General features: G+C 38.3%; 2 protein-coding genes across 4 annotated transcripts; both read right to left on the reverse strand.

The window, feature by feature from the left end:
• Positions 1–2,692: 2,692 nt before the first annotated feature.
• Positions 2,693–6,458, reverse strand: gja2 (gap junction protein, alpha 2). The gene is made up of 2 exons (XM_071461430.1): positions 6,184–6,458; positions 2,693–4,858 (listed from the first exon to the last, which is right to left on the reverse strand). Exon 2 carries the CDS (start codon positions 4,805–4,807, stop codon positions 3,737–3,739), a length of 1,071 nt encoding a protein of 356 aa, XP_071317531.1. The 5' UTR covers positions 4,808–4,858; positions 6,184–6,458; the 3' UTR covers positions 2,693–3,736.
• Positions 6,459–6,976: 518 nt separating this feature from the next.
• Positions 6,977–15,896, reverse strand: gjb1a (gap junction protein beta 1a). 3 transcript variants are annotated; one of them, XM_071460300.1, is made up of 2 exons: positions 15,716–15,896; positions 6,977–9,816 (listed from the first exon to the last, which is right to left on the reverse strand). In XM_071460300.1, exon 2 carries the CDS (start codon positions 9,800–9,802, stop codon positions 9,083–9,085), a length of 720 nt encoding a protein of 239 aa, XP_071316401.1. In that variant the 5' UTR covers positions 9,803–9,816; positions 15,716–15,896; the 3' UTR covers positions 6,977–9,082. The 3 variants fall into 3 exon arrangements, with proteins under 3 accessions (XP_071316401.1, XP_071316398.1, XP_071316399.1); XM_071460297.1 differs by lacking the exon at positions 15,716–15,896 and adding an exon at positions 11,561–12,150; XM_071460298.1 differs by lacking the exon at positions 15,716–15,896 and adding an exon at positions 12,166–13,917 and having other exon boundaries at positions 6,978–9,816.
• Between the last annotated feature and the right edge of the window lie 134 nt (positions 15,897–16,030).

The following is a 16,030-nucleotide window of genomic DNA, read 5'->3' on the forward strand; positions in this document are numbered from 1 at the left end:
ATTAATAAAGTATTTTATCTATCGATCTTACCTAAACTTTTCATTAACTTACAGTAATGCAGTGAATTACACAGTACACTTAAACATGCCACACATGCCTTCACACAAGTTGAGACAATTATATCACGTGTGCAAAACTGGGGCTTGTGTAAAATTGAACTTAAAGACACTGGTATAAAATTATACAATTTCAAAATGGGGGGGGGGTGCAGATTCAGGGTAATGATTCTCTGTAGTTTCATCAGTATGAATGATGCCTTTCACATTGTCACATTGTTTTCACATTACCATAAATATTGATTACAGCCACTTTATGATTAAAAGGTGCACAAGGCAGCTATGCCTACTGTATCTGTCACAGTTGTCATGACCAAACTTCACAGGTCTGGAAATTCTTTGCTTCCTTACAACAGCTGACTCTCCCACCAATAACTAACAATAAATATCTACAGTCCACTAAAACTACACTGTTGTGACTTCCTCACTTATGGCTTCTTACACCACATCTATATGGGAGCAGGCTGTTAAATGTGTTACAAATTAACTTTTTGAAAACCAGAAATTCTTTTTTTTTTTTGTAAATCCACATGCTAATGATGTGTAGAACATGTTGACTGATCGAAATGAAACTAACTAATGTAAACTCACTGTAAAGTAAAGGCCAAGTTTTCATGACTTTGACCAGAAAAGAAGGCTCTATGATGGACATTTCCGCTCACTGGTGACACGGCAAGAACAAAAATAGCTACTTTGTGGAATGACAGAAACATGCGGTCATACCTGGAGCCCATAATGAATCATAATTAACAGAAAAATGTCCCCTCGTTGACTCATCCCAAAGTGTGGACTCAGTCTGATTTACGAGCAGCAGTTTGACTCAGTGATGGATGGTGTCTGCGTATCACTCATCCTATTCTGGCTCAGAGATTTGGTTGCGTATGGTTATAACTCTGAGTTCATAACCTTAACCCCCATCACCTGTTCAGCTTTCAGCCTTGTTCTGTCAAGAGAGATCAGGCTCCTCTGAAGGTTTTAGAGTTCTTATCTTGGTTCATAAAAGTGGAGAGCTGGAGCATTTCTCCTCTCTCGCAGACAAACTGTTCTACAGCCGTTACACATCTACATATTTAATCTTACATGCCAACAAGAAGTTAAAGTGTCTAAATCACTAAAGGAAAGAAACTATTGCAGTTCTTAAACCCGCTGCTGGGCAGAGACATGTTGTAATGTTTTAATGTCTGTGTCTGAACCCTCCTCCTTGAGAAAGCATTCTGATGGCACTTCTTGGTTTGATGCACAACAAGCCTCTGTATTTGTGCTAAACTGTTGGCAACAACTTGTTATTGTTGCTGACGCAGGAGAAGAAATTTTTGGCCTCCTACCCCCATTTCACCAACAATGTGCCTCCAAGTGTGCATGAGCAGTTATTTATAGCAGCAGTGAGGAAGCCTTTGAAAGATAGCTCTCACGAGTGTATGATGGTATGTGTTTTGGAAATGCGTCCATCCACACTGCACTGTGAGTGCAGCAGCTGGTGGGAACCAAGCAGTTAACATGGCAGCTCCAGGAAAAATAAAAAACAGTGATGCATTGATACACAAGGTAGATTGTAGCAGTGACCACACAGTGTCACACATCATCATAGGGCGGTGCATACCATAGTAATGTTTGTGTCAAATCTTAAGTTGTTTGAGCAATTTAAGTTAATGTCAATAATCGAAAAATAGTCCTATTATTAGTTTTATGTTACTTTTTCAAACAGTAGCAAACTGACAAGACTTGGCTGTCGATTGGCTCTCACACAACAGTCACCAACTCCCATCCAATCAGATGAGAGTATATCATTTGTTTGAACACATCACTGTTGTCTGTAGGAAGCTGCTGTCAGCCAATCAGAGTCCAGATTGGGATCTTTCAGCCTGTGAAAAACTAAACCAAGCATCTATTTGTAAAACATCAGAAAGACCATTAATCTTATCTTGAGCCACAGAAGATTCAAAACACACACTATAGAAATAAACACTTGTATTTATGGTTCAGAAGTCTTTGATATAGGCCTAGGTCGTACATATTTGCATGCATCAGCTTTTCAGTTAATGTCACATTATGCTCATCTTTTTGAAAACAACAGAGTTCAATATAAAAAGCTGAGATACATTTTTGCAATAAAGTTGAGCTTTAAAAAGATAGGCAGTTCTCCTCTGGTAGATAATAATATTGATAGCTTAAAACAGTTGTTTTCATTTCCATGTTTGATATGTGTAGAACTGAGTTGGATGTGAAGTCTACATCAACTTAAATGATTAAGACATTCATTCAATGCTGTGACTACCCAAACTGTGCTGAGTAAAACATACAGCATCCAAATACTTGAAATGTCACACACATTAAATTCACATTTACTTACATAATGCTCTGATATAAACACTGAAACATCAGTCATCTTATGTGAATAGCAACATAGTCTGTCACTGTGACATTTGTTGAGCTGCAGGGTGAAGAATGCATTTTTTATTTATGTCACATCATCATCAGCTCACCTTGTGAAAAAAGCTACGTGTGAGCAGAAAAAAGGAAAGGAGTATATCTGTGACATTTTCATGACAGGTGGTGAAGAAATTGAAGTTATTTTTAGCCCGTCGTTCACAGTAGATCTGATATCTGAATTAAAAGAAGAATTTTGACAAAACACTCCTTTATAGCACATCAGTTTAATCAAATTACAGTCAGAAAGAAGTAAGTACAATAATTGAATGTTTGTGCATATCAGGGTTTCTGCTTTTCAAGAAAATCCAAATGAACATGTTATTAATATTTATTGCCAATATTTGATTGTTGACAGCAAATGTTCAGCAGAAAACTTACTAAGTCTCTTTAACAGCATTTGAGAAATGTGTCATGGTAAACTATTAGGCTCTTAAATGTATATCTATGCGTATTTAAATGCTGGAGTCTCACATATCCTCACATAATTCAAATGACAGTAAGAAATTCATGTCTGTAATGTATTTACAAACAAGTGTAACATTTTTTTTTTTGCCTTTGTGTTTACATCTTTTCCGTGCACCTCACAGTTTTAGTTTAAGTAAGTTACTTGTAAACAAAAAAATTCTCAAATAATCTGCATCGTCATCACTCACAAATACGGAAGATCATTAATGTCAAAACGACTGAGCATGTGCAAAAAATTTCGGTGTAATTTGATTTGTAAACACACAACATTGTTTTGAGGAACTGTGAGTTATCAGTCCCAAAAGAGGATGTAAGATGGTGATTTGAATGAGCAGTGGGCCTTCTTTGCTTTTTGTCTTTAAAGTTGCGTCCATCACACGCAAACTCATGGTGAGAGCAGAGTAAATGTATTTAAGCATCGCCCTGTTAAAGCCTGGCTTAATATCATGCTACTTGCTGTCTTGGGTTTATCCATGAAAAAAGATTTGACAATCTGAAACAATTATAGATATTTCCGTTTTTATCCCCGTGGGTAAATAACCTTTCACATTAAAGAAAGTACTGTCAGCTGAAGAGTTCTTGAAAATGCACTTGATACATGTTCTATACTTACAAAGCTGTCCCTGTGTGCTCTCAAATCTTGAATTGCAAATTGATCACAGCTATAATCTGTTTTGTCTTCACTCAGTGGTTTTGTCCCCAATAGTTTTCCATACTCATGCAAATATTTTTACAGGCTAAAGCATGTTGTTGCTGAGTCCTGGATAGAAACACAGAAGCTTCCCTAGATCTTCAAGTCGTCCAGTCTGCTCTTGTTGTTGCTGTGCTTGCTTGACTGACTGTTTCTGCGCAGATTTTCAACAGGCATCTCAAAGACAGGACTGGAGGTTTTCCTCTCCTTCACATCGTCTGGCTCTGATTTACCTTTCCTCTCCACAGCCATATTGTCTCTGTTTTGCTTGTAAACCACTTTGCTGTTGTAGGGGCTGTAAGCAGAGTTTGGCTCTGTCATGCCGTACTTTGAGTCTGTAGGGAAAGGCTCAGGCACTGCAGGATGACTAGCAAAGTAGTTGTAGCTTGGCACGAAGGGCATGACTGCCTCAGTTAGGTGCTTGGGGGCCTCGCTTGCAGCCTGTGATCGTCTGTAGCGGAGCCCTTGGTGGCACTTTGTGAAACCTAGATGGTACATTTCCACCAGGTTGAGCAGCAGTGAGATGCAGGCTACCACCAGCATGAAGAGGATGAAGACTGTCTTCTCAGTGGGTCGGGAGATGTAGCAGTTCACCATGTTAGGGCACGGCCAGCGGTCGCAGGTGTACATCGGCTTGAGCTCAAACCCATACAGGAAGTACTGAGCTACAATGAAGGCCACTTCAAACAGGGTCTTGAAAATAATGTTAAAGACGTAGGTCCGCAGCAGAGCGCCTTGCAGACGCACATGGCCCTGGTTGTCTTTAACTGGGGCCTTCTTGGTCTTGTTGCCAAGTAACTGCTGCTGCTTTTCATTCTGGATGGCCAGGTCCTTCTCTTTCTGCTTCTCCTTTTCCTCCATGCGGACCAGATGAAGGATGTGGCCCAGATAAATGAGAGTTGGTGTAGAGACAAAGATAATTTGCATCACCCAGAAGCGGATGTGAGAAATAGGGAAGGTCTTGTCATAGCAGACGTTCTGACAACCAGGCTGCTTGGTATCACAGGTGAATCCGGACTGCTCGTCGCCCCACACCTTCTCAGCGGCGGCTCCCAGCACCAGGATGCGGAAGATGAACAGCACTGTCAGCCAGACTTTGCCCACAACGGTAGAGTGCTCCTGGGCGCTCTCCAGCAGCTTCCCCAACAAGTTCCAGTCCCCCATACTGGCTCACAGATACAGACTCAGCTTTATTGACAAAACCAGGAGATGTGCCTGTAAGGACAAGGGAAAATGTGAGGTGTAAACATACAAACTTCATCAGAGTACTACAGTTTACTTTTAGTTGGATGAAAGAAACACTTCTGTACAATATGTTCAGAAGCTGCACAACAGTACCTGGTTTTTAGACGCTTAGAGGCAGTGGAAATAACAGCTGCCTGCCTCTAACAACGCTAAGAGAATGGTGGTGATGAACCAAAACAGTAAAGCTGTGTAAAAAAAAAAAAAAAAGCAGTGAGTGGAAAGACACTAGAAAAGATCCATAGTGCTAAGGAGAATGGCAGAGCTGGGTGGTAATTTCATGTGGCTTTGTCACTACAAGTGACACCTTTTCATTAAACATTGTCATTTGACCTATTGTTGTTATAAAATATATTGATTATAATGGCTTCAGAGACAGATTTAGAAGCAAAGAGCCACTGTAGGATCCAAATAAGCCTGATACCCAGCACAGTATTTTGTGCTTTTATGTATTTTATGTTATGCAAAATACCTTTGTCACACTTAAATATGGAAATAATTATGTTAATTTGATGAAATGCATTATTAAATAATCGAATTAATAAACTTTCAACTATGGAATCTGTGCATTTACATTGTGATCAGATTCAATCCAATAAACAAATTAAGTCAAAAATGTTTAGATGCTACAAAATTTACTTTCAAGTCAATTTTATTTATATGGAGCCAAACAGAAATTATCCCAAGACACTTTTCATATAGAGCAGGTATAGACTTACTGTATAATATTATTCAGAGATGCAACCATTTCTATTCTGTATTTCTTTTTGCTAAGGGCTTAGTGCTCCAGCTGCTGTACAACCAAAGGCTACTGTACTTCTGAAGACCCAGAAAAGACTTACCAATAGGAACACTGGTTGATCATGAATTCACTGTTTGTATTCTTAAATCTTGTGTCATATCAAGTGTGCGGTGATAAAACAGGCCAGGACACTGCTGACTGTGTGTGAGAGAAAGCCCTGGAGCAGGCTGGGGAGAGGCTGAACCTCAGCATAAATCTTGTGACACTGATACCCAACAGTGCTCCCCAAATCCAGATTCAGGTTTCTAGTTTAAATTTCGGGGAACTATTGGTTATGTTATAGCAAAGATTTACTTTAAAAATAACTGTACTGTAACTGTCCTTTAGGAATGGTCCCAATAATCAAAATATGGGTCTTGGGAAACTGGGCCTTCATTCATAAATTTACCATTAGATATAGACTACAATATAAAATATCTGTATATAACCAAATTATAACAACTTTGTAACTATTTTGAAATGTTTATCTGGCATATCTTCATTAAGAAGGACATACCTGATAATGTTCATCTCCTACAGCAGTGCAGATCCAGAGTCACTTGGTGACTGAGCCTCCTCAGCTCACACAGAGGCCATGTTCTCCCAAACCACCAAGGAAAATGCAGCGCCAAGATAAACTTCCCTAAGATAGTTTTCACTGGAGGCTGTGATCCCGCCCACTGCCCTCCCACTCTGACCTGATCAATGCCCAGTGTTCAACAAGTCATCACAATTTATATAAATCCCTGCCTGGTGTCAGTACGAGCACAGATCAAAAACATTCCCGTCTGTAGAAAAGTATAAAACCCTTCGCTTAAGAAGTGTTTCTGTTGGACTGAGTGGCCAGTGAGGGTGCAGGTTAGTCCTCCATGTCAGTGTGTGCTAAATATAATTCATGGTGAAGGGAGTGGCTTTGTTGTCACTCTCATGGTGATCTGACCCTTGACAGCGTTAGACACTTCAGAGTTTTCCCTCAGTGCTGCAGTCAGGGCTACTGCCTGTTGAGTGGTGTGCGTTATACGTGGTGGTAATACAGAAAAAGATGTGCAAGCCTAATCCTGTTATAGAGTCACCGTCATACAGTCAAACAAGACTACAGACCAATTACGTACAATTGTTTTGTACTTTACACCAGTATTTTCAATATCTGCTGCTCTATACCTAAATCCACCACATATCAGAGGGAAACATTACACCATTACATATGCTTTACAGCTTTTTTCATTCAAATTTTCATAGAAAACATATAATATGATAAACACAATGTGTTGCTTTACTACAGTTTACACAGTTAAAATTTATATAAATAGAATAAAACCTGGTCCACCCTGACCAGTGCCACCATTAAAATGCTGCTTACACATAAATCCATCAAATAACTATAATCCCAATATGTAATACATATGATAATCCATGATAATCCATAACTCTACATATTGATACTTTTCTTTTATAATGGTATCAAGTACATTTGTATTGCTGTTTTATTGAAGAAAATTCTCTTAATATTTCCAGAGCTGAAATATAAAATGTATAGGCTATAATCAAATTGAAAGATATGTATTGTTATAGGTTAAACTACCCAACAGTATTAAAAGTTTAACAGTTGAGTGGGAAAGTTTAGAGACAACATTAAAACATTAATGCTGCTTTCATGTACATGTTGATAATAATAATGTTCTAATATTATTAAACTTGAGAAATGAGGTGATTTTGCATAATTTTCTTTACTTTCTAAGTACATTTGCTTCCAATACTTATGTGCTTTTAATTAAATAAGATTGATTTTGAATGCAGTATACATGCATACAAATACATTAATGGAGTATTACACTTTGTTGCAACCAACAAACAGTCCATAATGAAATTGAACATTGAGCATACACAGTCACCACTAACACTAATCACTGACAGGAATAACACATTGGAGGAATTAGTTTTTGGTACAGTGGTGCTAATATGCTTCTGGTCAAACTGAGCTCTATAGATGGTGTGTGTTGACACGTTCCATAAAAAGAGAAATGCCCTCTCGCTCTGCCACGGCAGGTCCAGCTGTCCCTCGGGTCAACCATTGTCAACCCCACACTGACCCCTTATAGGGCGAGGCTATTGATAACCCCAAAACTCTGCACTCTGGCCTTCAGAGGTAGAACTTAATCAGCCTCAGATGTTTTCTCACAGGTGGCAGCACGGCTCAGAGGATCTTACGCCTATAGATAGTGACGGTGCCGCTGAATGAAGTTTCATTCACATTTTGTGTTTTTCTCTCACTCACACTGCTGACAGAGAGTGGCACCGCTGTGACTGCAGCTTAATTTGTTCTTACAGACTGCCGCTCTCTGGAGATTTATGATGTTACATAAAATATTTCTACTTAGTCAGGAAATCCTATCAAAATACACCAGAACTATTTTTATTTAATTGCTGAATGTTGAAGTTATAGGCTAAAGAAAGAAATAAGAAAGAAGAAAGAAGAAAGAAAGAAAGAAAGAAGAAAGAAAGAAAGAAAGAAAGAAAAAAGAAAGAAAGAAAGAAAGAAAGAAGGCACAGACATTTCACAAATGTCTAATCCTCTCCTTTTGAAATTTGATTTGGTTTACTTTATGCTTCTGTGTATTGACAATATACAAACATCCAGCTTCAAAATGAATGAATATAAATAACATGTTTAGAAATCAGTAGTAAACTTCAGAAAAGACAGTTTAAAGTTCAAGTTTTTTTTTGGGCTTGAGTTATTGCTTTGTTTCTAAAGGAGCCCTTTAACCACCAAAGTAAAGAACTGGTGTTAAACAAAAACTGTATAATTTAACATTTATGAAATGCAACATGTTTTTCATGTATTAGTATAACATCTGACTAATAACAGCTGAAGAAATACCATAAATCCTCCTTAAATTCAGTTCATGGTGATTTAGACAGAAGCATGTCATGGTGATTTTAAATCACATTTCTTAATCTAATATTTTCATTTCAAGACCAAAAATGTTCATCATAATCAAAACATCGGAAAAAGACCACGACAGTGAAAGATTATGAAGTGATCAGCTAGAATATTGCTTCATTTAATGTTACTTAAGCTTACGTTATATTATATTATTGTTGCTGTAAGTGGAGCTGTTTACAGTCTTTTGGTTCATAGCACAAGTCATAACTTATAAATAGATATTTCATTTCTGGTGAGGATAGTTGAAATATCACTTAAGGTCTGGTGCACGCTGGTGTGAAACATGTTGTCTAAACACACTGGCACTTGTTGTCGTGTTTTGTTCACTGAGATTATGATCACTGGGTAAATCATCACCATGTCAAACTGTGGTGTTTTATGAACCTTACTCACAAGTTAAATTCAACGTTGTTGCCTGGATTTAAGGTCACTTAAATATCCCTTTGTGCAGGTATGACATCTATGGGTTTTATTAGTATGAGCAGAGTTTTTGGATCCAAGCCCCCATAGTTGAGTCTCTAGCATTGTGCAAATGCTTACTGCAGGCCTTCCCAACCAAGAAGACCACCTCTGCAATGTTGAGCAGAATACAGACCCCTGACACAGCCAGCATGAACACGGTGAAGACAGTCTTCTCTGTGGGCCTCGACACAAAGCAGTCCACTGTGTTGGGACAGGGGTACGAGTCACACTTCACCAGCCGGATCATCTTGTAACCAGGGTAGATCATGTAAAACACGTACATAAAGGTGACCTCAAAGACAATGCGGAACAACAGGCTGATGACGTATGTCCACCAGAGGGCCCCTGTGATTTTCATCTTCTGGGTCTTTATCTGCTCCAGGTCTTTGGGGTTGGTCCGTCCTGACAGCTTGTAGAGCCTCTTGTCGACGTGGCGGCGGTGGGCCACATGCATGGCTACAAGCAGGGCAGGAGTGGAGACCAGGATGAGCTGAAGCGCCCACAGGCGGATGTGAGAGATGGGGAAGAAGTGGTCATAGCAGACGCTGTTGCAGCCAGGCTGCTGGGTGTTGCAGGTGAAGCCGGACTTCTCGTCGCCCCACACGCTCTCTGCTGCAACCACCAGGACCAGAATGCGGAAAATGAACAGGACAGAGAGCCAGATGCGACCAATGCCTGTGGAGTGTCTGTTCACACCGCTGATTACAGCATAAAATGATGCCCAGTTCATCTTTGGTTCCGGGTCTGATGGAGCAAGAGCAAAAAACACAAGACAAAACAAACTTACAGTAAATCACTGAGGAACAAGTAAAAAATCTGGGCACATAAAAGTAAGGGACGGAGATAAAATAAAACAAACCAATAAACAGAAATACAAATAAAATATAACATAAATACAACATTTTCCCTATAAAAAATAGGACTTTTTTCTTCTTTGTATTCATTACAAAAATGGAACCAAACTTCATAGAACTTCCTTTGATAATTATTAGGAGTAAGAGGCAAAGTCTGTCATTAATTAGAAACTTTCAGCAAAATCAGGCTTTGTCTGACTCTTCCACTGGCACCGAGCAGCGCTTGAAGTACCATTAAAGCTGCCAGTGACAGACCAAGAGATCTGTCACATAATAAACTCAGCCGGGGAGATTCTGCCCATGTTTTATGAAACCACTCTCCGATACTTTCTATTAGTCATTTTCAAAAAGGAGAAACAAAAGAACGCATGAAGGGAGATACCTGCTTCTTTCTGACACCTCCACTGTACTTCTCACCCACGAGCCCTATGTTTTGAAGTTTGACTGTTGTATAATAATACCTGTGAATAATTCTGTGACTACTTCTCTGACTGACTTAAATAACTAATTCCTTCTTCATTTTATTTAATATAACCCTGCACACTCTTGCAGCGTCTCATTCATAGATACTTTCAAAATCCCCTCTTGTCTGTTGAGCCAAAATTGTCTTTAAGGTCTCAAAAGGTTTTTAAAATGTTTTTTCATTACAATTCTCTCACAAATACTGTTGTTTTATTACCGTTGATATAAACTTTGTACTGACTGTGACTAACATTGTACTCACTGTGTCATTGCGATGATCTCTAAAAGAAAAAGTAAATTTTTAGAACATTGACATTATGGACCTTTAAAAATTAGGAATAGTCCCTCTATAATGAAGTAATGCTTTTGTTTGGCGTACTTCTAAGATATTCAAAGTACGCTTAAAACTTACCCTGTTGTCACAGCAGATTTTAACAGATTTGAGTACAATAGAGCTGAAACAATGAGACAATTGATTTATTAGTTAATCAATTGAAAATTCTGATGTTGGAATGATTGTTTAAGAAATTTTTCAAGCAGAAATACAAAACGTTCTCTAATTCCAGCCTTCTCCATTGTTAAGTTAATTTGCTGGTTTTCTTCTGTGATATAAATTTGAATATATTTGGGTTTTGAACTATTGGTCAGACAAAACAATTTTAAGACACCAACCTGGACTTTCGGAATTTGAAATGGCCATTTTCTGACATTTTATACAACAAACAATCAAATAATTAAAAAAAAAAAATAAGCAGATAAACTGATAATGAAAATAATTGTTAATTGAAGCCCTAGTACATGAATATTTAATCAGGTGATGACTTAAGAGACTGGACCATAATATAAACTGGAAATATGTTCAAATATTCAGAAGCAAAATGCAACTTTAGTGCAAAGTTAGGAATTAAAATACTGTACCTTTATAACAGGGAATATTTAGTTGCAGCAGCTAAGAAATTAGTATTACATTAAAGTTAGAGAACCTCCAGTTTTCTATTTTTTTTCCCCCATCAAATTACTTAATTATAACTTTTCCAAATCAAAAATTGATTTCAAGTTTAAAAAGGATCCAGAGTGTTTTATCTCCACTGCACCGTTGTTGGTGGTCCTGTGTCTTCAACATGTTCAACATGTTTGCATTTCCAGTCTAATATAAATGTCAGAGTTGTTACCCGGCTCAGCAGGAGGTGTAAGAGGCATAGGCGGCAACGTAGAGGACAATGCTGACCCGCTGGTTTGGCATGGATGTGAATCCAGAGAAGAAGGAAGCCTCTCTGCCCCCCCCTGCAGTTGGCAGGCCACTTAAGAGTGCATCACTGAAGTCTGGCACCATGCATCATGTGACATGCTTTCACCAGTCGCCATGGTGTAGCATGCAAAGTGGGCATCTGCGCCCAACGTAACGGTGTCTGTATAACTGTCAGATTCTTGGCAGGAAAATGTTTTGTTCACCAAAAGTGTGTCGATGGTTAATAGAGACGGACTCTGCTTGTGCAGACAAATTGAACAATCAAACTCTGTTCTGTGACCAGCTATATGGCTAAATACTGTTTTATGATCAACGTAAGTAAGGCAACATTTTTGGATGAATTTTCCAGAAAAACATATTTGCTGGAGAGTCACAGTTAATGTCAAGTTAAGACATGACAGTAAAGCTTGAACTACCCATAATGTAAGTAAGCACAGAATAAACCGGTTGAACTCACTGAAAACAAACTATGCATTATTTCTTCAGCCACATGATTTAGTAACACAGTGAGGAATAGAATCAACTTACCTTCAGCTGCAGTTTGGAATAAAGTACATCCAGAAACATTTACGTTGACTTTAGCAGATTTTTTTTTTTCAATCCGTGACTGTGAACAAGAGTATCAGAGCACCATGACTTTGCATTGCTAATGATTTCTCTCACACTAGCCACTGCCCTGCACTGGAGAGGTCATATGCTTCTGTGCGCAATATTTGCATACAATAGCCCCATTTACCCGGACCAAACAAACAGCTTCAGAATTCAGATCAAACGTTTTAATTTCTGCCCAGCTGAGGAATCTGTGTGGGGACTGTAGTCTGTCCTCTCTTCCTTATTGTGCTGTGTTCTGCAGAGGAAGTGGAGGATGTTTTTGACGCAATATGGAGTAAAACATAAAGGTCTACAACAAAGAATGACCCATTACATTTAAAGATAAGAAGACAACGGTTTATTATCATAATAATCAGTCTCTCATCTAGTTTTTCTCCTCAGCCTTTACATCTACATAGTTGCTGCCCACCTAATATTTAACCACTGATTCACCCAGCAGCCACAGTCACAAACTGAAACCCACAGATTTTCTGGGTCTGATTTATCAAAAAGATTAAATAAATTTTGAGTCATAACAAAAAGAACTCCCATCAGTTTTCACTTTCCTCTTTGGCTGTTTAAAAGTTAGTTAGCTGAGCTTTATTTATTTGTAAAGTCTCATTTAGATAAACATCCATGTTACAAGAGAGACCAGAGAAAACATATGCAACATCACACATACAGGATATCTCCATAATCCAGCATAGATAATATGATAGATTAAGTTTATTTCTGTTTCTGAGTGAATCCAAATAGAATTTTTTATTCTTAGGCTAAATCTAGCCAAATTTCAAAAATATTTATACTACTCTACTGTATCTTCTTTCTTTTAGATATCCAATATGAGTACGGTTCCTAGTAGATTCATCAGCGTACTGTATATATCAATCTTTCACCTTTCCAAAATGAGTATAGTTCCCAGTAGGTATATCAACATCCCCCTCTGTTGTGAAATGGATACATGTTGTCTTTTTAAAGTCTAGAGCAAGCTCAAGGCTAATAAAAGAGGTCTGCAGAGTGTTACCTGCTTAAGGCCTAGTGAAGTAGAGCTGATGGCAGACAAGATCATGTCATCAACATAAAAAGATGTTGCAATGCAATGCAATGTTAAGTTGAAAAACAAATATGTAAAGAGTGAATAGTAGGGGCTCTAATATTGATCCTTGTGGGACACCTTCATTAACTATCGCTGAACTTGAATTGAACGAAACATTATGATCATTAGCATCAAATGGCTCGAAAAAAAATCTGATTAAAAATAGTGAAGCACAATGTTGTATTATAGAAATATAGATATATGAGAAAGAGAATTGTTAACATTTAGAAATTCAGTTAAGACTGATGACTAGTAAGTAAAATGTTTTGATCTGTATGGGAAGTGCTGTCAAAAAGCAAACACCCTCAGTGTAAAATTTGGTTAAAGTCATGTTAAGATTAGAATAATTCTCCATGAAATTAATGTAAATCAATGCAATGTCCTCTAAGTGTGTGTGTATGTGTGTGTATGTGTGTGTGTGTGTGTGTGTGTGTGCTTTTGTGTGTCTGAATAATCTTGCTTTATGGTACCCTGGACACCACCATCTCAATAGTTAGATGCATCTGGAGTCTCATCAACATTCAGAATATTGCGATTGCAATATGAGACGATTTCAGTTAGTATGGTCATTTTTGCATTTCATTTTCACTGAAAATTTGTTTAAATTATGTGATTTTTGTTGGGGCCAAACAAGCATGTTCCCGTACATCTGGAGAATACAGTTTGATTTGAAAAAATTAATTGTGCAGCCTACTAGTAGATTCAGTCAGGATTTCTGATAAAATGATCAAGTAACAGTCCCTGGTTGCAAATATCTGTGGCCTTTTATATACTCATAAACTGACTGTTTGACCGATTCAATTCTGTACACTTATAATGGTGTATTCAAATGAAGCACTCACAGCTGAGTGTGTGTCTGCAGGGTAACCGTTGTTCCCTGCTTCAATACAGTATGAAGGACGACATCTGGAGGCCATGAACAGTTATTGCAAGATATAACTGAGATCAGCGGTGACGAATTCAGTCAGTAACTTATGGTGGGAGTGAAATTACACCAGCAGCGATTTGTTTGTTCGTAACAGGCCTCTCAGGAAAACATGTCTGCACATAGGTCAAGATAGTTATAGTCATAGTTCATCATCAGACAGTTATCAAAATGTCAGCAAGTCAGTTTTCATTCAAACATATTTTGGTATTTCGTATTCTGTATTCCTTATGTGGCACACTATTATGAGACAAGTGACCTTACTGCCCTTAAATACAATGTTTGTTACCACTGCTAGTTTCACTTTAGCAGGATTCCTGTAAGTGTAGGCTGTAATTGTTTTGTCTGTGCAACAATGTCAGGTCATGTCCTGGTACTTAAACTTGAATGTGGGCACACGCCCAATGACATACAGGTGTGTCCTGACTCACACACGGTTCTCACAATATGTTCAGGAGTCCACGCATAATGTGCCCTGATGGGTGTGTGTATATAATGAGCTGCTTTGAATTTAAAATAACTTACCTCCAACCCATAGTGCAGCAGTGGGTTGGATAATAGAATAAAAATATAATGAAAGCTCAACCGATTCCATGAAAGCCCTAGGGAAACTAACAGCCGCCCAGTGCAACCGAATCTGATCTGTTGGTCACTGGACCAGTTGGGCCTCGTTGAAAGGCACGTCAAAGGTGATTGTGTCATGGTAATTCCTACATTTATCCAGTCTTCTGGTAATAAATTAACTTGTCTAATTCTTAGGCCTGTTCCAGTGTTTCAGGCATGTAATCCCTCATAAGACAGAAATATATACACATTAACAAAAAGTAAAAGAACATTCAAAGATGCAAACAGAATACATTTATTTCATGTGTAAAAAGTGACAGAATGAAAAATGTGAATAAAAGTTAATGTTTTGGCTAAAAGACCATCGTCAGCCCGACTTACTCTTATTCTAGACATATAAATAGACTATTAGACTATCAACAAAGACCAATCGGGATGAAAGAGTTGAGGAGCACAAGATGTTCCACATGAACCCATGGCCCAAACGACAATGCTGAAACTGAATGCCCAATTTTTTTTGACAAAAGTGTTTTCATTGTGTCCACATTGTGCACACATCAAATCCATTTTCTGTTTCCACATCATCACAGCCACTATTTTTTTTTAATCAGCGTGCAGGCAGTATTTCTTTGAACGGGACAGCTGATTTGGGCCAGAGGCACCTGCCACTATAAAAAGCCCGTATTCAAGAACCCAAACTACTTCACAATGTTATTCCCTAAAACAAATCACTGTTGCTGTTCAACCAAAAAGTATGCCCCAATGTTTTTTGATTACTTTCTAAAGGCCTAGTAAGCAATTTACAAGAAAAAAGATTGAAATTACTGGAAAATGTATAACATTTGGTCTGGCAGAGATATATTTCATTTTTCATCTTGTCACTCTTCAGGTTTATTCTTTACCTTACGGGAGTCCCAGTCCTTATTACCGACTTGTTTTGGTGTACTTATGAGTACACAGCCCGAGGTGTCAAAGTATCTGACAGCAATTGAAAACAGTATTGTGACAACAAATTGGGCCGCAGCCCCTTTAAGAACCTCCTGGGTGTGGAGAGGGGGAGTTTTTTGTGAGTCCGTAGCCAGTTGGTTACGTCCAGTTAAGCTTTGCGTGACGATCTTTGCAAAGATGTGTAGCTAGAAGATGTGTATAATATCTCTTTTAGAAAAAAAAGGTATATTTTCTAATCTGTTTTCGGTGGTTTGATGACGTGTTGTTGA

The sequence above is a fragment of the Trachinotus anak genome, unplaced genomic scaffold, assembly GCF_046630095.1.
Source record: "Trachinotus anak isolate AG129_WGS33_773 ecotype Australia unplaced genomic scaffold, CSIRO_AGI_Tana_v1 ptg000024l, whole genome shotgun sequence".
NCBI classification, from domain to species: Eukaryota; Metazoa; Chordata; class Actinopteri; order Carangiformes; family Carangidae; genus Trachinotus; species Trachinotus anak.

What these genes read in the sequence shown, in the direction of transcription:
- gja2 (XM_071461430.1), bottom strand. Translation starts at nt 4,807, where the DNA reads ATGGGGGACTGGAACTTGTTGGGGAAGCTGCTGGAGAGCGCCCAGGAG.
- gjb1a (XM_071460297.1), bottom strand. Translation starts at nt 11,588, where the DNA reads ATGCCTCTTACACCTCCTGCTGAGCCGG. An exon ending in TACACCTCCTGCTGAGCCGG is followed by an intron (nt 9,817 to 11,560) that starts GTAACAACTCTG and finishes TTGCTCCATCAG; the next exon opens with ACCCGGAACCAAAGATGAAC.